Genomic DNA, 22,454 nt, shown 5'->3' on the forward strand with positions numbered 1-22,454 from the left:
AGTTTAATGTCCTGAGTGGTCCAGGGGTCGGCAACCTTTAACACTCAAAGAGCCATTTCCACCCGGTTTCCACGGAAAACAAAACACTGGGAGCCGCAAACACTTTTTGACCTCTCATATGATATATATATATATATATATATATATATATATATATATATATATATATATATATATATATATATACATATATATATATACACACACACACTTGTAAAATAGTGTGTTGTTTATGAAATCCATGCAGTCCATCTGTTTCAGAAAATTTAATTTTATTTATTAACACATTTTGAACTCTTACAAAAAAAAAAGCACAGAGTTGAAGGTCTCTTTCAAATGAATTTAAAAAGCTGAATTTAAATGATCCATCTAGCAAACAAAAATGCTGTGAGCCATCATCCTTTGGGCTTTCAGAGCACGTAGCCTTGACCTGAATTTAAAAATACAATGTAAAAAAAAGCACTATTTCTGGACAATGAAAATAAATATTTGAAACATATGCGTGAATATATATTTTACCTGGGTCTTCTGTTGCTGAACCTCTGCGTACAGCTTCTGCAAATCAGGGCTTTCGGAAGTCACTTTCATTTTTACGCAGGACTGGAAGCTGCCGTCTTTTTTTTAAAAATCTGATTTTTTTCGTGTAAGCGTTCATATTAAATTATAAGTGCGACCTCTGTCTCTTTTGTGTGTGAACATAATGAGTCCCTAAAGTGACCCGCATACGCAGAAGAAGAAATGACGTCACTCATGATGTGTTTACGAAAGTAATTGTGGTGCAGCCTGTCGGGGTATTTCAACAGTGGAGCGATTTGGTCAGAGGTAGAAATACAATATTTGGGGGAAATGATGAGGCGAGGCATCTCATTTCATGGAGACGTCACTAAAGATGATATCATGTCATAACCGCGCATAAAAAATGAGACAATCTGAGCCGTGGCTGAACTACTACTATCACCATAAATGTACACGTTATGCTTCAAGTTTCATATGGGATTTAAGTCAAATATAAAGTCAATACTGTTACTCAAAACAACTTTGCAGAGTCGATCACCCGGCTGCCAGCATTCATTTTGGGATCCGGATGACATAAGTAATGTCAGATTTATACGACCTGGTTCATACAGAGGTGGCATTGAAAAAAATCCCATATGAATCCAATATAAGACCACATATGAAAGTGGCCAAAAACCTAAGAAGAATACATGATACACGTTTTTGAGAAAAATAACATACACTTCAATCCGACACTTATAATTTATTTTCCCAAGCCGCAACATAAGGATGAAAGAGCCGCATACGGCTCCGGAGCCGCGGGTTGCCGACCCCTGCTTTAATCGCTTTCCCTGCACTGCAGAATTGCCATGTTGCCATGGAGACGGTGAGGGTACGCTCAGAAGAAGAACATCACGAGAATGCTTCAATGACTCATTTTAGTCCATTTTTTATTTGTGTGCAGCCATTAGCCTCAAGCACAGAACACTCATTTAGCCCCATTAGCACCACACACCCATATTTGTACAGTAAAGTCAACTGTAATTGTGACAAGGAAGCGCAATGTATTGCTTCCCTGGCTCAATGAGTCTTTTTATGCAGGAGGTGCTCTTGTTGTGAAACATTAAGAAAAATCTAAATTCAGTTCAAATTAGTTTCTTCAAAAGTTAATAAACAAAAGTGTGGAAACACATAAATTGACCTTCATACGGTGGAACCTCAGGAGTGGAATGTTCATCTGATAGTACAATTTGGAATCATGGTTTTATGACGGCATCAGATGGTTTTGTGACGGCTGTAGTTTGAATCTAAAATATGTAGTCGTCTTTTTTTAAATGGCTTGTCCTCATTGAGTTCGTTCAAGCTGGAGCCTAACCCCGCTTACAGGGTACACCTGCATTGATCATCAGCCATTCGCAGGGCACATGTTGGGATAATTTTGTATATATATATGATGTAGTTATGTTAAAAGTCAGTCAGGCAATCAGGAAAGCATGGATCTTAATTCCCCCCCTTCCCTCCCCGGCTAACAGTAGGATAACGGTACAGCTCATAGCAACAACTAGCTTCAGGCCGTAAAAAAAAAAAAGCCGTTAGCACAACAAAATTAGCGCCTTACTGTCCGCGCAGCGTGTGGAGGTGATTATGAGCCTGCGTCTTCATATCGCGGGGTTGCCTCCCAAGCAGTCGGGTGCGTTGCAGCCGCGAGAGTGAAGCGGCGTCAGAGTGAGGTAAGACCTCATCGAACACCGTGGGTGTCTTGAACGTGAGCATCCGACTCCACAGCCGAGTGTGGTCGCATTGGAACGCGCCTTTTCGGCTGTTACGTTCCAAATTGGACGGCGTGTTGTAGGTTGAAAAACTGGGCCCATTCCTCATCCAAATAAATGTGCATGTCTACTCATTCTAAATATTAACTTTAATATATTTTTAAAAGCACCCCCCTAGCGTGGCACAGCTGTGGGTGGGTGACACACACAGACACAAGATCGGGATGGTAAACAGTCACATGATCAAGAATGGTAGGCAGTCTCAAATTGCCCACTTCACAGTGAACTGTGATTGCCCTGCCCAACTTCATACTGAAGTGGAAATCTTCTTACAGTTCCATATAAACGTACTTTGCGTGTGTCGATCTTCATGAACTCAGCAAGTCAGTTTATGCTTCCGCTGTGTGGAACGGGTGCCTCTACTGCATTTAAAGGGACTGAAAGAAGCCCCTTCCATTGGCCGGGATGCAAGTCAACTGTGTTCACTCCCATAACGGCATGAATGCCTGTTTCAATCTGCCACTGAAATTTGGGCTGGGCAAGAAAATAGGGCCCTGAGTGTATACTTACATTGAAGTGTATACACGCACGCGCACACGCACTCACTCGCCATCAAGTTGTGAGTGGCTGTGAGGGCCTTTGCAGCCTTTTCTGGCTATGCTTTAAGCACTGACCTGATTCCTCCACACGGTCCTAAAAGTATCCTCTTAAACACACACTGTACTCACTCCCGGTTGTATCCTTATCTCATCATGTTGGCTGACCAGGAATACAATACTGTACTCCCAACACAACTCCTCTAGCCTCATACTCTGCTTGAAGGCTGCAGTGCCTGTTTTTAACCTAGTTCTACAGTACAATAGATGACAATGTAGAAATTCAATTGATGTACAAGTTAAACCTTTTTCAACGTGAGGACATGCTACTTTTGTCTGTTGTGTACATTACAGTACTGTTTGCTAATGTTTAGGAGGTTTGGTGCGTTTTGGTTTGGCCTGCTGAATTAATAATGACTATGAGCGAACATAAATTTATAGAAGCAAATTCATACTTCAAGAGGACGCATGCTAAATTGCAGAACCTCTAGTATGATACAATCTGTTGTGGAATGCTGGTCAACCTCCTATTTGATTGAATTTAGATTTCTTTTGGGAAATAAACTGTTCCAGTTTCAAACTGTGGCAATCATAAATTCTTCATTAACTGCGCAAGCTGTTTTAAATAACACATTCTTAACTGCCACACAAGGGTAAAAATAAAATAACCACTGTTAATATATAGACATAAAAACAATCAAATGAAACTTCAGTGACGAAGTGTAAAGGTGATTTATTATAACATTAACAATTATCACACAAGTGTAAAAAGAAATTAATGACTGTGAAAACAATCAGTTAAGCCTAAATTTGATAAGTTAAAACATTAATGTTGATGCCGAAGACTTACTGCTTTGAATTTAGTCTGCTCATTTCACACAACTTCAATTTTTTTTTCCTCTTAAAAGTCACAAAAATTTTAAGAAAAAGCTAAAAAGCACCGCAACCCCCCCACACACACACACCCCAACAGCACGCCCGCACATACACACACTCACACACACACACACACACACACACACACGCAACCCCCCCCTCCACACACACACACACACACACACACTTCATCCTTTGCCAAAATCATCATACATTTTCAGAAAATGTTTGTTGTTTTCCAATCAAAATGACCACAAATAGCCAATACCTTTTAACAATATAGTGTATTCTCACTTCTTTGAGTATTTGAATATTAAAGTGACAGACCATGCATTTGGACTTAACCCACCTCTTCATACCACCACTATTATAATGCACACCATCAATACAAGACCAACACATGATGCAACAACACACAACGGTGCAACATACATCATCTGGTGCAGTTCATATTTGATATTTATCTAAAAACATGACTCTTTTTTGTTGACCGGCGCATCTTCATTATCATGTCAAGGCAAGTTTACTGTATTTGGCAGACTGCGCTGAGCTTTGCTGGTCGTTCCGGCGGACTGAGGGCATATTCTATTACACACCCCTGGCACACCTGACAATTCGGTGACGGAAAGTAGGCTAGACCTTAGACCAGTTAAAAGCAGGTCTAAGTTGTGGCACAGGTGGTGTAACGTGGATTTGGTGGTTTTGATCAAGGCACAGGCAGAAAAAAATTCTGCGCTCCGCTGATATGTGTGATAGATGCCATTGTATTTCATTCATAACTATGACAACAGCATGCATCAAACCCGCTGAAATCATTGTAGAAATCAATTAAATGACTGCATTATTATTATTATACAGTGTTGGGAATAAATTAATACAATTACATGGAACAAACGGTAGCGTTTAGGTTGTAAATGTGGATCAATCTTGTTGGCCCTGATGGCTCACTGCTTGAATATTAGTGTATGATGTTACGGACATTAAAGCAGGTGATGGAATGTTAGAATCGCAGTTCATTTTATTAGCTTCTGCTGTCAGTGCTATGCGGGAACAGGACCCATCATGTGGCTCTATGTGCAGGCCTGTGTGCATGTGCCTGCGTGTGTCCCTTTATCATACACCTAATTGCTTATGGCAGTAGCATTGTCTGGTGCAGTAAAGTGAAGCTTTTAAATCCATTTGTTGGAGTTAATGTAATCTTCCAGAGCGACCCGGAGTGCTTTGCGAAAAGCCTGCGGCGTGTGCATGTCCGCACCGCTTTCATCTTGTCGCGTTACGCCAGCACACAGCTGAGACGGGACTCAGGTACGCTGAGTGATAGCGTCATTTGTGGCCCTTAGAAATCTCTAAGCTGATTGACAACAAAGCGAATAATCTCCTGTGCATATTTACCAAAATGCCTGAGGTAATTTGGATGTGTAATGACGTTTAAAACGGCGAGTTAGCTCTGCTGGAGGGGATGTCACGCCATCCCTTCAAGGGAGATTAGTTCGGTTAGCTAATTAGCAGAACAACTTAACCAAATTACATTAAAAGGCAGAGCACAGGCAAGGAAAAACTCAAAAGATAGTGTGAATGGAATGGTCCACCCCAGACTCTAAATGGTATTATTGGTCTATTAAAAATCATCCTCTATTAACCAAGGAGGAGGAGCATCCACTATCAATTGCCTCCATTTTCTACAGCATTTTTCCTCATGAGGGTCACGGAGATCTGAAGCCTTTGTAACCTGACTTTGAGCAAGAGACAGACTACACACTGGATTGGTTGCACAGGCGAATGACCCATTGCAATATCAATAACTTGGGTGTGCAAACTCAGAAAACACTTTTTTCCATTTGTCCAACTATTGACTAGTTGGACTTTGCACTACAATGTCAAATATTAACGCTTGTTCGGTAGTTAGCAATATTATGCAAAAACTCGGTAACCAATTTTAACTGACCTTCCAGAAGAACGTGTTCAACAAATTTGTGGATTTGATCATTTATCAATATTTACTTATTTAAATATTTGTATTGTAATCTTTGAAGCGCTCTTTTCTAAAACAGGCTGAATGCCAAATTGAAAAATGTTCAATCATTGCATGAAATTCATTATGTATAGCAGACTCACTTATTTCACGCTTTACATTGTAGTTAAGGTTCCCTGTGAAAATCGTATAAATGTTTAATAACATTATCATATTATTACATATATGCAGGTGGACCTCTATTTGATTATCATATCTTTAACAACACAAAGTCATGGAAAAAAATTATAACCAAATACATGAGTATTCAACTTATTTTAAGAAGGGATCAAGTGGAGAAAATGCTTCTTATATGGAAGCAATTTGGAATTTGGTACAGAATGTCTGGTAAAATGATGGAACAAATCCATCTAGCAAGAAGTAGACTTGATTTGCTTTCTTTGACCACAAAAAAAATAATGTGGCGAGCCGGGTCTAGCCGGACCTCGAGTTTGACACTTAAGGTAAGTGTTTAGTGTTTAGATTAAATTATTTTTTGATTAACATGCTCCGATTGAGAATAGTTTGTTTTGACAGAATTGCAGTTAAAAATTGCAGGTCTGGATAAAGAATGTCATTTATTTAAAAAAAAAAAAAAAATTATTTGGAAAAGAGTGCTTTATATAATTCTAATCTTTTTTGTGTCTTTTTTTTTCCCAGTTTTTTTCCATCCCTCATTACAGTCAATCTCAAGTCTAGGGTGGAACTATACTGATCATAACTTAAAACTGTTCAAGTTTTTTATTAAAATGCTTTGTTTTTATAACTTGTACAAACAAATGGAGTCCCATATTTCTTGTGTTAGGTATTACTCTAGCAGCAAAGAATGGACCACTTTTTTGTGCAATTCTAGTTAAATAATAACTTTTGCATAAATATATATATTACTAAACTACAAAAATGTGCAGGCCGCCATAAGTCAATCTGTCTCTAAAGTTCAGAGGGCACAAACATCCACAACAGTATTGTCACTGGTCTGAAGACAGATGACAGTCAGAGGAACATGGCGATGACAGGAAAAGGATTTAACGTGCAAATTCTTCCCGGCATGGTTCACTCCCTCCTCACCGTTTATCAGTGCACCATCGCTACCTCCCTTGTTTACTTCCTCTTGACGCTCAGATCAAATTTCCTCAACTTCCTGCAGCCAAGTGATGAACATAAATAAAAAGGGATGTTAGCAAGAGGGTATGAGAGCAAGCTGCAGCTTTTAGTTAGCATAATAAGAACTTGGTGTTTGCTGTGTGTGGCTATAAATAGGGAGGCTATTCACTGATAAATGTTAACGAATTACATTACAATTACTAGGACCCTTGTTCATATAATTGTTACCGTAATTGATCTGTGGATGGCTGCTTGACTTTGCATCCTCATAGCTAGCTATATGGTGACTTAATGGCGCTAGCAGTGGCAATCTGCCGAATTATGTCGCTTTCCAATTAAAAGCATGTATCGCCATATTTTTACTTTATGTCTTACAATAACTTTTGGGAAGAAAACCCAACATTAGAAGATACGATATAAGCTTTTCATTGAAGTCACTGAATAGTTCACTCGCCTTATCCGTGTAGGCAGCATGGCTTCGGTTCCCATTTAGTGACGATGTGAATGTGAGCGTGAGATGTTATCTGTCTCTATACAAGTATATGTCCTTTTATTAACTCGTGTCCAGTCCAGGGTGTTGTCAGACATTTGTTTTAAACACTGTTTAAAAATAAATACAATCTAATACGACCGAGGGGAAAACCAATTCTTGTGCCCTATTTTGATAGACACGCACCCGTGCGCTTGTCGTAAAAATGGGCGCAGCTTCATTCTGGTGTCAGGGCAAGTCTAGTCTAGCGTGTCTGTGGATTAAAGTGAACGCGTTATACCTCACTGGGGGTTCCGGGTGACACAGCTGTCCAGGCGCATCTCGCAATTTGCTGACAAAAAGTATACTCAATTTTAGCTGACCTAAAAGCGGGTGTAATGTGTGGCACAGGTGGTGTAACGCAATTTGGGTGGATTTGATCGATTCCCGCTCAGTGACAGTGTCTATGTGTGCCCTGCGACTGGCTGGCAACCAGTTCGGGGTGTAGTCTGCCTTCGCCCATTGACGGCTGGGATAGGCTCCAGCAACTCCCCGCGACCCTATATAGGATAAGCGGTTTGGAAGATGACATGACATGACATGACAAATAAAATCACTTGGGGAAATGATTTCACAGTGACAGGATGATTTTGATATGCTTTACCCGTCATATAAAATGAAAAGCACGTCTCTACAAATTTTGTGAATTTTTCATTCGAAACACGCGTTTTTTGTTTTTGTTTGTTAAAGCACAGTGCCAATATATATTTTCTTCCATATTTGTCAAGTTTAACAAAAAGCATGTTTCTCCATTTTTTTCAGAATTCCTCCTTTTTTATCCAGAAAAGAAAAACTCAAGACATTTAGAGATACTGTATCGAGAATATATCTTTGTATTTGTCATGGATCCATCGACTGTGAACTCCCACATACAATGGCGCTCAAGCTGCGAGCCGCCACATCTGAGGCTATTTTAGGTCTGTTGCATCCAGAGACGACAAATTGTTTTTGTTCTCACAGAACAAAAACAGCAGACTATAATTACCCTGATGCCGCTGCCAGTGTACGCCTACCCCAACCGATTTGCGAGGCTCGAAATATTTCCTGTAGGAAGTCACTGAGCAGTTGAGTGGCTGGTGGGAAAGTGAGTGACCTTGCACTGAGACGATAATGTAGGACAACTACTTAGCCTCTTCAGTGGGCTATACATACTGAAAATTGAGTTGAAATCCGAAAGGGGGGACATTTCACAACATCTTTCTCCCTCTTCTGATTAGAGTGAGCAAAGGCCTGACTGTCATATGTATTTTAAAAGATTAGGGGATTGTTAAGAGTGATTTTTCCTCCCCAATCTGAGCTGAAAACAGTCAGGGCAACAATCATAAATTTGAAACCTACGTATTTTTTCCAATCTCAAAACCTTCTGTTTGTTGCCAACACCGAGGTAGTCAGGGGCCAGGGGCATGGGCTCGTGATTGTGACTTGAAACAGAACAATAGACAATTAGGAAGTGCCCTGAAGCTTGTCTTGTTGCCGGATCAAAATAGAAGAGCAACTTGTTGTGTAGCCAACAGTATACTTCCTGCGTGACTGCGTGAGTGACTATCGCTGACCAGGGGTCCATTTCACAAAGCAGGTTTAGTGAAAACTCTGAGTCTGCTAACCCTGAAATGAGGGAAACTCGGAATTTTCCGTTTCAAAAAGGGAAGTAACTCGAACCAGAGAAAGAGGGGTAACTCTAGCCGGTTTCAACTTAAGCTCTCGTCATTTACCGGAGTAACAGAATCTCTGACCCTAACTTGGTCGGGACCAGGTTTATCTCACTGAACCTCGAGTTTCTCTCTGTCTCTGCCTTTCAGAGCCACACACTCCTTTTCATTTCCTCATTCCTTCAGTTTGCCTCGGCGAGTTTTGTCGTAGCGTAGTTCTGCCATCTGTCATTAAAAATAATGGGAGTCAGTACTGTATATGAGAAGTCCATAAGGTACAGTATCACTGAAAAAGGTTTCTGTTGAATTTCCTCACTTTTATTTCTTCAACTGGTTGCGTGAACTATCATCATCTGGGTTAAGATATTTTTTTAAGTGGACTATCTAAATAAATGTATCTGGATCCAGAAAATTTTATTTTATTTTTAAATTTGTGCAACCACTTGATGAAATAAAAGTGAACTCAACACACCATTTTTTCAGTGTAAATGAGGACAAATGTGACATGTCCTTTTGATATGATCCCATACGTGGATGAAGGTGCAACATTAGTATTATATATTATATTATATATATTATATATATATTATATATTAATGTTAAATATTCGTCGGGAGATTAGACCGCGCAGTGATGTTTTAGAATTTTTGTTATATTATTGTGATTGCAAAGTATTTGAAAATTCCGCATATATTGACCTGAGCAGCAATGTTCTCCCACGCCCCTTCTTTGTTGCCATGGTAACTCGGCGAATCGGGGCTCCGTTCATGCTGTATTTTCAGAGTTGTGGTGCACGCGCTTAACTCCAAGTGAAAGTACTCCGAGTTGAGTAAACTGATTCAAATCAGCTGTTCTGGCACCGGAAACTCAGTGTCCGGAGTTAAGAGTTCGAACCCTCGACTTCTGCACAGTGAGGCGGATGTGCTAACCTGTCGACCAACGTGCCGCCCTGTATAGTTTGATAACTGGGAAATAGACCATCTACTAATGCCTGTAACAGTTAAAGATAACAATAAATAGCATCGGTCACCAAAAGAACCACTTAATGGTAGGCAAGACCTATTTACAATTCATAGTAGTATGCTAGCCTTTAGGCTACAGCTTTCTTCACCAAAGTTAAGGTATTTCATTATTGCTATCAACTGATTCAATTAGCCAGTCCTTCAATGGTCATGTTATCTAGGTTTGAATTTCCACCACCTGTGTTTTTTAATCAACTTATCTGCTGAAATGTAAATGATGGCGAACCATGGGTCCCTCTTCCAAACAGTTAACCTCAAGTAGCATCTACTTTTCGACTCTCACTGTACACATTCAAACTACGACAGTATAGAAAAAGTGCACTGTACCACGCCACACGAAGAAAATTAGTCATTCAAGCCATTCATCCTGTTTTCTCTGCAAAATGACAGAAGGGTTTGTTTACTCGTGGTGCCATTGGAAAACACTTTAGCTTTGGTAACCTGGAGGAACATGTGTTGTCAGGATGACTTGTCCCATGCTGACGGATATTTGAAGGACATGTCAAGTGCACGTCGCACTCAAATCGTGCAAATTGCAGCCCAACTGAAGTAACTGAAAATGACATGGCTAATGTGTACTTAAACAAGTTCTCAAGTAAACAGGTACTCACAAACAACAATGCTCCCCATAGCAGGAAGAAAAAAATAAACAACAAAGCACATTCACAAGGGAAGCCGTTTGGGCACACGACTAATAGGCAATCTAACTAAAATACAATAAAGTAATACATGGTAAATAATCATAAGTTGGGGGAAGTTATGCCATTGGCACAACTTGACCTGGGTCCTTTGGCACAAATTACCCCAAGCCCACCATTTTGAAAGAAATGCCAGCTGTTTTGAGTTAGCATCATGCTAACTGTAAAGATTCATGATGTAGCTTACTAAACTACTCAAACATGTGTGAACTGTTTTCAAAGTTTTCTACAATTGTTCAAACACAGCAGTCAAAAAAACGTCATAGAAATTTTACTTTGGAGGGCAAAAAATTATTTTTGAACTTGAATGTGCTTACCTATCAAGCCCTTTGCAGGATGAGTGAAATGGGTGCCTCTTCAAAAATATGTTGGTCACATGACCAACTTCTTCTATGGTTGTCTAAATAACAGGAGTGGCACTACTTGCCCCTTGGCACAAATTACCCCACTCTCACCTAACCATTAAAAATCGGTATGTACCGAGCTTAAGCCTATGCATTGTGTATCCAACCACAGACCAGACCCAACAAATGTTGTCTGTTCTTGAAACTTTTCAAATAGACAAAAATAAATGATATCAATGTACCGCCTAAAAGTCATATGTGTAAATATGTAAAGTGTCTTTTTTACTAATACTTCTTATGGAATTTGCTTTCTATATTTTTTATGGTGTGAAATTATCTGCCAAGGCATCAGACTGTTTGTGTTCCATCTTCAAGAATCCGCTGACATGATGCTGATTTTATTTTTGGAGAGTATCATAGTAACAAGGCGTTCTTTGTCGCACAGCCAAGTGCTCTCCCCCGACTTTTACCTCCCTCAGAGGTGATCTACTGTAGTTCCTCTTGACCATCTGCCATCACTCGGACCACCCCAAGACAATAACAGGCGGCTCAGCCACTGGGAACAATACACAAATATGTTTACCAAAAATTGTTACATACTGTAGAATGTGGATGATTTCTATCATAAGCTATAAACATTCCCCAAATAAATTGTTGTGTCTGTCTTAAACAAGCCAGTCTAAGTCGACAAGAACCATATTAAACATGTAACCTACAACAAAAGTGAACAAATTGTAGTTTGTTCGTCAGTTTGTTAGTGTGCAGTCTTCTTCCTGTGTCATGGAGCATTAGTAACGTTCTAGGATGGACTGTTCCATCAGTTCTACAGCTTTTGTTGGAATATACTATATGAACAATTGTATTAATATGAAATAAGTAAAAATATACAAAGAGCAAGGGGTATGATATTTTTTACTTCTTCCTACTCCCTTTTGAACATGTAAACTGTAATTAACGATAACTATTTACCGGTATGTGATTTTCTTCTTTTAAATCTCTTTTTACTTTCTATTACAATATTTTCTGTTACTTGATTATACAGTATGTTCAATAAACAAACAAACAATTCTCAAAATCTGAAAACCGAATATAAATATAATGGTGAGTCCTATTAACCCAGGTGACAAACCATCATTTAAAATCCCAATCCCTGCTTGAAATACTCATTTTGAACCCTACAAGCTTTGCTTGGTACACCATTCCACGCTTGAACACCTCATTTGAAATCCCAATTCCACCTAAAACCTTCACTCTTATTTAAAACCATAGGAAAGTCTTGAAACACTCATTTGAAACCTTCCCCCTTGCTTTAAATCCATACCTGGGCTTGAAACTGTTCTCCGAAGCATTGCTTGAAACCCTCATTTAAAACCTGAACCCTTGTTTGAAAATTGTTGGTGATGATGACAGTAATACTACTACTACTACTACTACTACTACTAATAATAATAATAATAATAATAATAATAATAATAATAGAAATTGTAATTGTTTCAGTATCATGAGGTTAGACCTAGTTAAAAAATATAGACTTTAATTTGGCTTAACCCCTGAAAAGTGCAAAGAAATGCAAGACTAGACAAATCTAGTTGTGATTAAGTCAAACGGTATATGTTTCATATCAGGAATGATTCACTGGCATCAGGCTGGAATTAGACAAAACAAAGAGCAGCCAATTCTCAGTGACTTGGCAAAGCAAATGCCATCCCGTCCCAGGATGCATTGCTGCATGCTGGCATTATGTAAGAGGCTGTTCTCATCTATTCTTAGCCCTACCTCGCTGATGCCGTTTGATGGTCGCTTCCAAAGCGCAGCCGATGTGAGAACACAGAGCACAGTGGGGCTACTCCGCCATCGTGCCTCAACGCGGCGGGGCAAGGGCAGGTCGGCGTGCCCATGTTTGGCGCTGGTAGGAAGCAGAGGAGTGCAAGTTGCATGTAGGCGTGCACTCAAGAAGCAAGGGGCACTACATGAACAAACAATGATATAATGTATGATTGGTGTTTAACATCTCAAACTCAACTGCCAAATCTTGCAAGTTGTGTTTGTTTTGTGCACTCAAATTCCTGCGGATCTAAGCAAAAATATTCACAGGTGTCAAAATTACTTGTGCTCTATACTTTTGTTTAATGATTGTCTTAAACCGAAGTAAAAAAAAAGTTTGGGTGTCAATCCTTGCATTAGTCATTCTTGTAGCTGACAAAACAATTCCCAAACGCCTCCAAGTTTGTTTTGTCATCATCATTAATGCTCCCTGGTTGAACAGTACAAACAGTCAAACACACAAATAAGATGTGAACACTCGCCAGCAGCTGCAGAAGACAAAACATACAGTTGTTGTGGCTTTCGGCTTGTCCCAATGTACAGTAATTATTAAATCGCTTATAATTTAAATTCTACTTTTATTTCATTTTATTGTTTTTAAGCAATACAGTGCTATTTTTCTTTAATGAAAACATAACAATTTTGTGCTGGTTTTGGGGATGGAATGGAGTCATGGAATTTCAATTCATTTAGATAGACAATTGATTTGACGTCTGAGTAAAGCCAATTACAAGCTTGATCACAGAACAAATTAAATTCGTAAATCAGGTGTCACTACACTTGTATTATTTATTTTAAAAATTGTATGTTGCTTGTTAGCTTGTTAACCAATCCTAACATTATTGTTGGCTACGTGAGCGTTTAGCCAGCTAAGCTAACAAGGCTAGCGCTGTAACTTATCCTAACCACAACCTATTGTTTATTTTTACATTATTCAAATAGTAAATACAGTATACAGTGACGCTCCTAAGTATCTTTATCTCCATCGTACGGCGATGCATTAGCAAGGTACGCTAGCTACGCTAGTTTCACTCTTGATTTGTTGTGCATTATTTCCCTCTTCCCTTTGCTATGGAGGGTTCAAATTGTAAAGGTTGATTTTGTTCGTCTTTGCTGCATTTTAGTTATTTTACACTTAACTATGTCAACAGTGAGTCAGGCGAAGTGAAAACACAACTTGATGTATTGTTTTTCCTAGCCTGCAGCGCTGATTCAGCTTATAGGACCTTCAGTGTGCAAACACAAAAAGTTAGTCATTAGCTGCTTATTAACAACAATAACTTTTGGTAATGAGCGAAAATACACACACAAGATTCCACAAAATTCTACCATTTTAATCATAATAACAACAATTCACTATACATTCCATATTGATTTAACAATATACTGCGTGGATTATTGCATGCAGTTGACCTCCTTCCGTTAAATAATTTCGTGTAAAAAAGGGAGATTGAGTGATTGATTTGTAAACTATTTACTTAACAATGATATATATTTACAGTACAGCACTGTGCGATGCACGTAACAGCGCCCTGTTTGTATTCAGACACACAAAGTCAGCGATGAGATGAGTGAGCTTGAAGCACATTGGGGAATTATTGACGTTGTTTGCACTGCAGTCACAGCAGGCTGCCAGTCTGGACGTGTCTGGGCGCAGACCCTCAGGCCATGCTCCCACCACAGAATACATGGCTTTTATTCTCTTTGGCCTGCACCCCAGCAAGCACAGAAGGCTTTTTAGCATGTGTGCACAGTTAATGTGAAAAAGTGAAATAGTCATAAGTTTGTCAGTGAGAGTTGATTGTGCTGTCGCAGCTCACAAATTAGCACACCGGCTGTGCAAATGAAGTAGTTATATCGTTCATAATTCACATCATAAATCATTTGTAAAAAAAAAAAAAAAAAAACTGAAAAAGTGTTTTGGGCTGTAAATATGTCAGGGTTGTGTTAGGCTACAGGACCACTGAATAAGGCGGACCTATCGATAGCAAGACTGCCTCACAGTTCTGATTTTCAGGGTTCAAATTTAGTGGATATGTTTTGCCCATGCTTGCATTACTTTTTGTGGGTGCTCTGGCTTCTTTCCACATACCCCAAACTTGCATGTTAGGTTCATGAAGTCTCTAAATTATCCATAGGTGTGAGTGTGAGACTGACTGGTTCTTTGTATACTACTCAAACTCATCTTAGATCAGGGGCCACTGCCTCCCTACTTAGATGTCAATCGGTCCAGACCAGTAAAATCATAGCAGGATTACCTATAAATAACAATGAGTCCATGTTTTTCCCGTTGTTTTTGTGCAAAGAAGTACATTAGGAAAATCTTTGTATTTTATTAAATATCCGTTTATAAAACATATCATGAGCAACCTCCGATTTCTTATGACAAACATGTGCAACTTGCTTCTTATTATCATTTAGGCTTGCATCTGGTCACAGTGTTTGGACAACTATAAAATGATTTTAAAAAATTCAAAGTACTGTAAATAAACATCCTGTTGTCCTCATGGGTCATGTTGACCCAATTTGTTTTGAATGTTCCTTCCTTATTTATTACCTCCCTCTTTCCTTCCCTCTTCCCTCCTTCCTTTAATTTGCTCCCTTCTTTCTTTCCTTCCATCCGTCCTTTCTCTCTCCAACCCTTCCTTTCTCAACGCAAGGAATTCCTCAACGATGGTCAATGTGTCCTTATCCTAGTGGATAATTTAGGAATTGCATTTTACTTCAAAAACAAGTGTTCGTTTTTCATGCATTTTTTTTCACTTTCAAAATTAATCCTGCCGGCCGGATTGGAACCCCCTAGCAGTTGCTTGATGTACAACTTCAGTTGCTCAACAGCCCAGGGTCTCCATTGCCATATGTTGCGCTTTATTAGGCGGACATTAGTGCAATTGTGCAGTCGTGCACCTGAGCTTATATCGTGCAATGCTCAACATTCCCCACTACGGTTAGTCTAGTTTTATTTTTATCCAATGCTGTTCCTTATATTTCACTGCAGCACTGTCACTTACTTAGAGTATTTTTCCTCTGTACTATGTACAGGCTAAAATGAGTGTTTCTTTATACTTTATATGTAGATGTATGTTGGTGTGTTTATACAGGTGTTTATACACATAGGTACTGCGTATATTTACATAGGTGTGATCCCGAATGTTTGCCATTAATGTTATACATTAATGGCTATATTATGCCGCCGTCTCTGTGTAACCTATATCTTTGCTGCTGTAACACTGAAAATGTCCCCACTGTGGGATCAACAAAGGACTTCTTATCTTATCTTATCTTATCTTATCTTATCTTATCTTATCTTATCTTATCTTATCTTATCTTATCTTTTCTAATCTTTATGCTGCGCCACACATTTTTAATGGGAGACAGGTCTGGACTGCTGGTAGGCCAGTCTAGTGCTCACACTTATTATGAAGCCACGCTGTTGTAAGACATGCAGAATGGTGCTTGGCATTACTGAAATAAGCAGTCACGGCCCTGAAAGAGACATTGCTTGCATGGCAGCATATGTTGCTCCATGACCTGTATGTACCTTTCAGCATTGAAGGGACCATTGATTTGGCTGAACACTAGCATTTATGTAATAGGTCTGTATGTAAACATGACGTCAGCACTAAAATTCACCCTGAAAAACTGAGTAGTGTTTTAATGCGTTTTTTATGACTTCATTCAGCACATCTTAATGACGCTCATTATTTGTGGGCAGCAAATGTTTTTTTCCCCCCCACATTTCAGCCTCACTATGTCATTGAAAGAAGGAGGCACGCATTGTAATATTGTTTCCTGGCTTGTTTTGTCACATTCTGTTGTTACGTAGTATCTGACAATGGTGAACAATCTTAACTAAAATTCTTATGCACGGTTCTGTTTGCGTCCACTTCAACCTGTCAAAATATATAAACAATCATAATAATATGTTGGATGTGAATGACATTAAATCTGAACCCCTATGAGGAAAAGCCATTATCACCTCCACAAAATTGCAAATATTGTGCAGATCATTTTTTTACAGGTTGAAGTGGACAATAGTAGGGATATGCATATAAACTTTGCTGGCGATCGCTCGTAGTTTTAATCAATTTTGTGATGTTAGAATTTATTTTTTAATTCCATAGGCGGGCAGCCAGCTGAGGTTAGCAGGACAAAATTGTCTTCTTAACAGCCAGAGATGGAATTCTGTGCTCAATGAAGTGATCACTTAGAGTTTGTCAATGTTGGATAGGCAGCAACTTGACAACCTCAGGAAGTTGGCTTGGCGAAATTTCAAAATTAGACTTTGAAAAATCCAGCATGCCTGCAACCCGCAACCCTATTGAAGATATGCTGTGCTGAAAATGGATGGATGGATGGATGGATGGATGGATGGATGGATGGATGGATGGATGGATGGATGGATTTTGAAAAAATTGGAGCGCGGGCCTAGGGGCCGAACCTCTAGCCCAGTATGGAGTGGAGAAATGGGCTATCCTCCTTGGACTTTTTTCTTTAATGGTGCCTTCACACATATGCATGTTACCACATGTCATGGGCGCTAACACACCCTTAAACCATGACAGATGCTGGGTTTTGAAAATTGCACTGAAAACAGTCCGGGTGCTCCTTTTCCTCTCTGACCCTGAGGATACGTCGTCTTGTCCATGATTTCGAAAACCAATTTGAGATGTGAACTTGTTAGACCACAGCGTACCTTTCCACTCTTAGATAAGATGAGGCCCAGAGTAGCCGGCGGCATTTCTGGATGTTGTTGATATATGGCTTTGGCTTTGCATGGGAAGAGTTTTAAGTTGCATTTGTAGATGTAGCGATGAAGTGTGTTAATTGACATTGGTTTGTTGAAGTGTTCCTGAGCCGACGTGTTAATATTGGGGTTCTCACAAATACGATAAAAACAAAAACTGTTTTTGATTTTGAAGGTTTGAAGGAAAAATCTTTTTAAGAAGTACAACACTGACGATGAGGCATTCTTTATCTTCCACCTCAAACATCACAGATTAGATATCAATCAAATTCAGTAGGGTTCTTGCTCTGGACTCATCTCCCGGCGTTTGATGAAAATCACTGAAAAATCTAAATGCATATCATTCAGAAGCAGTCTGGCTCTTGCTACGGAATAAAAAAATATCACTCAAAATTTGAAGGAAGCTGTATTGCAATATTTTTTATTCTAATCTTGATCTCGACTGTTTCAAACATCCCAGGTTTGATGTCTTTTCAAATCAACTGGGTTATTACTACGATATAAAATCAAAACCCTCAAGTGTGAGAGAAAAAAAATATTTTAAAAGAAGAATAGAACACTCACAAGAACCATGTCTAGTCATGATGATCTTTGAACTCAACTACCTCGAAAAGGATGTACTGTACTGTACTGTATATGCCTGTAAATATTCTCTTTCATCCGGGTCATTTCATTCTCAGGGCAATGAATTGATTACAACCAGACCAGTCCAGTTAAGATGGATTCCATTATACTGTATATCATTCAAAATCATCATGGTTCTTGCTCTACATCTGTATCAAAGAAATGCGCTAACTGTTAGCATGTGTCGTTTGTCAGACTTTAGCGACCAGCTGCTTGAGGTGGTAGGCCTGGAGGGCGCCATCGAGATGGGTCAGATCTACACGGGGCTGAAGAGTGCTGGGCGCCGCCTGGCTCAGTGCACCAACGTCACCATCAGGTCGCTACTACTTATTTCCTATGTCAGGGTTTGACCCACTGCTCCACCGCACTTCATCTGTCTCATGCCTTCTCCATCCGGCACCACCTTTAACCTCCAACTGGAACGATCCTGACCAAAACTAAATTTCATTAGCGTTATTTATTTATTTATTGTCACACTGGAGGGTTTCCAAACAATGGCACATCTATGATAAATTGTAGATGTCCGCTATGGGTTTTTTTGCTGTTGTCTTTTTGCTATTCATTTTTTCAAGTGAGCTGCTGGAGACATTTTGTCTCGTCTGGCTTTACATGGCTGTCCTGAGAGCCACCGAGGAGCTGGGACTGGGAAATGGGTTATTGCTATGGGTGGGCAATATGGGCAAAAAAAAAATATCTCAATATGTTTTCAAAAAACTCGATAACGATAATTTGGCGATATTCTACAAAAAATATTTTAAAATCTGCACTTGATTCACAGACCAATTGTGGATAGACAGCGTTTGTGAACATCTCTTTTAAATTGCAAAATACAGCTTCTGCAAAACATAATGATATTCTACGACAATATTTAACAATAAAGAACAAAAAATTATGTATAGACTTACATTGATTTTTGGGAATATTTATGTCATTTAAATGTCTCTGCTGTTATTCCATAATGATGTGACATTTTTAACTGCAGTAAGTACTGGTGCCAACTATTAGAGCAATCAGAATAAGGAAAAGGTGTCAACTACAGCAATCAAGAGAAAAAATTTATGTGATATGTGACGTGTGACGAAGTTGTCACCCAGCGAGAGAGAAAAAAGACGTCGTCACGACAACACCCATTCTTATACATTGGCCACCGTATTTAGAATAAAATTGAATAACAAAACTGTAATTTACCGAAAAGTGCATTCTCCCCCTCATTCATCACTGTGGCGTCACACTAATAAGCCGCCGTAGTTTGCGCAACATGCCTTGTGCTTGGGCACAAAATTGTAATGTAACAATTTATTAGGACATATTACATAACGTTTAGGACTCTACCACATTCACGAGAGAAAGTGGACTATTTTCCATTCAATGTGTGCACACGTGAACACTCACAGAAATGTATTGTAAATAAAAATGTCCTTCCGCAACAGTCCAAAAACACGGCGGACGTATTGCTCTAAAATGTTATATATTCACCATGAACATAGATAAGAAAATCAATTATTCATCAATCAATTAACTTTAACTTCAGAAGGGTTAGTTCTCGGAGTTTAGTGTAAGGGAATGATATTTCATGGCTTCCAATATTCTGAAGAGTGTCACATTGTCAATAACACTCCAAAAATGTCTGTTAAAGGAGAAGTCAACCCAAAAATTGTTCTATGCGCCCCCATTAGTCGAAACATGGCATTAATATTATTTTTGTGGAATATCAATTACACAGAAAAATCCACCCGTCTTTGTCCTTCTGAGGGGGCAGTCATTTTGTCACTTGCTATCGACTGAAAATGACGTCCGTGTTGCTCAAGGCTGAGGCAACCACCAATCACGGCTCACCTGTTTTCTGAGTTTGGTCATGTGATGTTCGCAAGCTGATAAAAATGGGTGTATTTTGCTGCTGAATTTATGTTCCACAAACACAATATTAATCAGAATTCCACGTGAAGATTAATGGGGCTGCATAGAATACATTATTGTAAAGAAATGTTTTGGGTTGACTTCCGCTTTATATGTGACATCACATTACTATTTCATCTGAAGAAATCAGACATATTTGTGTTGCGAATATGTCAAGGCCTGTATTCAATGGAATGTCCTCCTGAGTATACCCAGAGTATACCAAAGAGCAGCCTAACTGTTATTTAAATAGCTCATATTGAAGTTAGTGTGACAACTTATAAGCGTGAGTGTATTCTTGCTTCTGGTGTTAAACACGTCAGACCAGTGCAAAAACTGAAGAAAAATACTGTAAACCGTTTTAGAAAAGACTCATCAACATCAAAAGTGACGATATTTAGTAAAAAGAGAGAAGCGGAAGAACCAGAAGTGCAACTTACTGCAAGTTCCCCGTGGACAAACCCTATTGAATTTGGGAGATTTGTTTAGTAGAACACTCCTGTTTGTAACCCATTTTATCCTCCAGTTTGCAATTTTTTGTAATATTAGTAAACCCCCACAGTGTACCAGAGCCACATGCTCCTTCTGATCCTGTACTGTGAATGAATGGACATTGAATCCATCCGTCCGTTTTCAATGTTTGTCCAGTGTATGCGCATGTGTGCGAGTGCGTGCATGCATTTGTGAGCATGTGTCTGATCTGACCTTTTGTGCACCCCCCCCCTCCTCATCACTTCTCTATCTTCATCTGTACAGGACGTCCCGTAGGTTGCCCATGCAGATTGACGGCGAGCCCTGGATGCAGCCGCCATGCACGGTGAGAGCAACCACTTTTGACTTGAGCTTTTGGTACCTGCAAGCGTGTACAGTAGCTCGCTTGTAATGGGAGCTAAATGGGTAAACCGTGTTGGGTTGCGCCGAACAAAAGCAAAAACAGTTTTCACTCTCAGAGAGCAAGTACATGGCTAACCGTGCTGAGTTGCGCTGAAGAAGAATTAGGTCAACATGATGTTCACAAAAATGTGCATGTTTGTAGTTTTAGGAATGTAATTGCTTATAACTTTTTGGCCTTGATAAGGATGCAAAGACCTTGAGCCACATTTGCACCAACTTAAATTTTGCTGGCACACATGGTGTGTGGATGGCAATCATTAGTAATGTTTGCAATATCTCATATTTAGTGTTAAAAGTCAAGACAATTTGAAAGTAACATATCAAGTCAACACACATGATTTGCTTTCGCGGGCCACATAAAATGATGTAGCGGGGCAGATCTGGCCCCCAGACCTTGAGTTTGACACATGTGCCCGACAGGCTGCAGAATGCATTTTACTTCTAAGAGGCAGAATTGGACTCTTACTTTAGCCGTATTTCTAAAGAATAAACACTGATGAATAGTCACTGTACAACTTGTAGGCCTTTGTTCGTGCAAATTTACTGTCCCCTCAAAATAACTCAACACACAGCCATTAAAGTCTAAACAAATTGCAACAAAAGTGAGTGCACCACAAAAATTGTTGAAATTGGCCACTAAACAAATTGCAACAAAAGTGAGTGCACCCCAAAAATGTTGAAATTGGCCACTTTTCTCTAACAATTAGTGTTGCAAGGTCTCAGGTGTGAATGGGAAGCAAGTGTGTTCAGTTTGAATAATGGTGGTGATAATTGCCACCCTCAAAGGATTCTGCTTTTGTACTCTTGATACTGGTATTGGAAACATTACTTCATCCAATAGTGACCTCTGTGTGATACATAGGGGATAGATTATATGTCTATTCGTTATGTCCCAATCACATTTTTTGCAACCAAGTCCAAGTCACTTGTTTTTAAGTATCTGCCGATACTGAATCCCGATTCAATACCTCTGCTATGCAATGAAGAAAAGACCACATCAAATTGTCTCAATTATCTTCTTGTTTTTCAGTTTTGAGTAAAGGTATCCCAAGATGATGCCTTCGCATATGGTTGTCAGTCAGCGGTCCTTCCAATCAAGTAAAGAACTCAAATATTTTTCAGCCGATACGAATCCGCTGATGATCATGCGATCAGCCCCGATTTCCGATGACGTTGATCCAATCGGGACACCCCAGTCACAGTCAACAGTCACTTTAGGGATGTCATTGTGGTGGATCTGCTTTTATCCTTAGCAATTTGGGAACATGTGAGAGTCCTTTTTATGTCTTGGAAAAGGTTCAAACAGTTACATGCAGTGGATATAAAAAGTCTACACACCCAGTTCAAATTTTTTTGTATTTTAAAAAATGAGACAA

At 39.3% G+C, this 22,454-nt stretch overlaps 1 protein-coding gene across 6 annotated transcripts in view; it reads left to right on the top strand.

Moving 5' to 3' along the window:
- dgkg (diacylglycerol kinase, gamma) overlaps positions 1 to 22,454 on the top strand; it is a 104,474-nt gene that overhangs the window by 75,530 nt on the left and 6,490 nt on the right. For all 6 annotated transcript variants that reach the window (XM_086051695.1, XM_086051696.1, XM_086051699.1 and 3 more), the window contains 2 exons: positions 18,484 to 18,604; positions 20,941 to 21,001. In XM_086051695.1, coding sequence (XP_085907821.1) covers positions 18,484 to 18,604; positions 20,941 to 21,001 — 182 coding nt within the window. The remainder of the gene's footprint in view (positions 1 to 18,483; positions 18,605 to 20,940; positions 21,002 to 22,454) is intronic.

This window comes from Filicampus tigris, chromosome 14 (assembly GCF_054856515.1).
Source record: "Filicampus tigris isolate MCC_2025a chromosome 14, RoL_Ftig_1.0, whole genome shotgun sequence".
NCBI lineage: Eukaryota > Metazoa > Chordata > Actinopteri > Syngnathiformes > Syngnathidae > Filicampus > Filicampus tigris.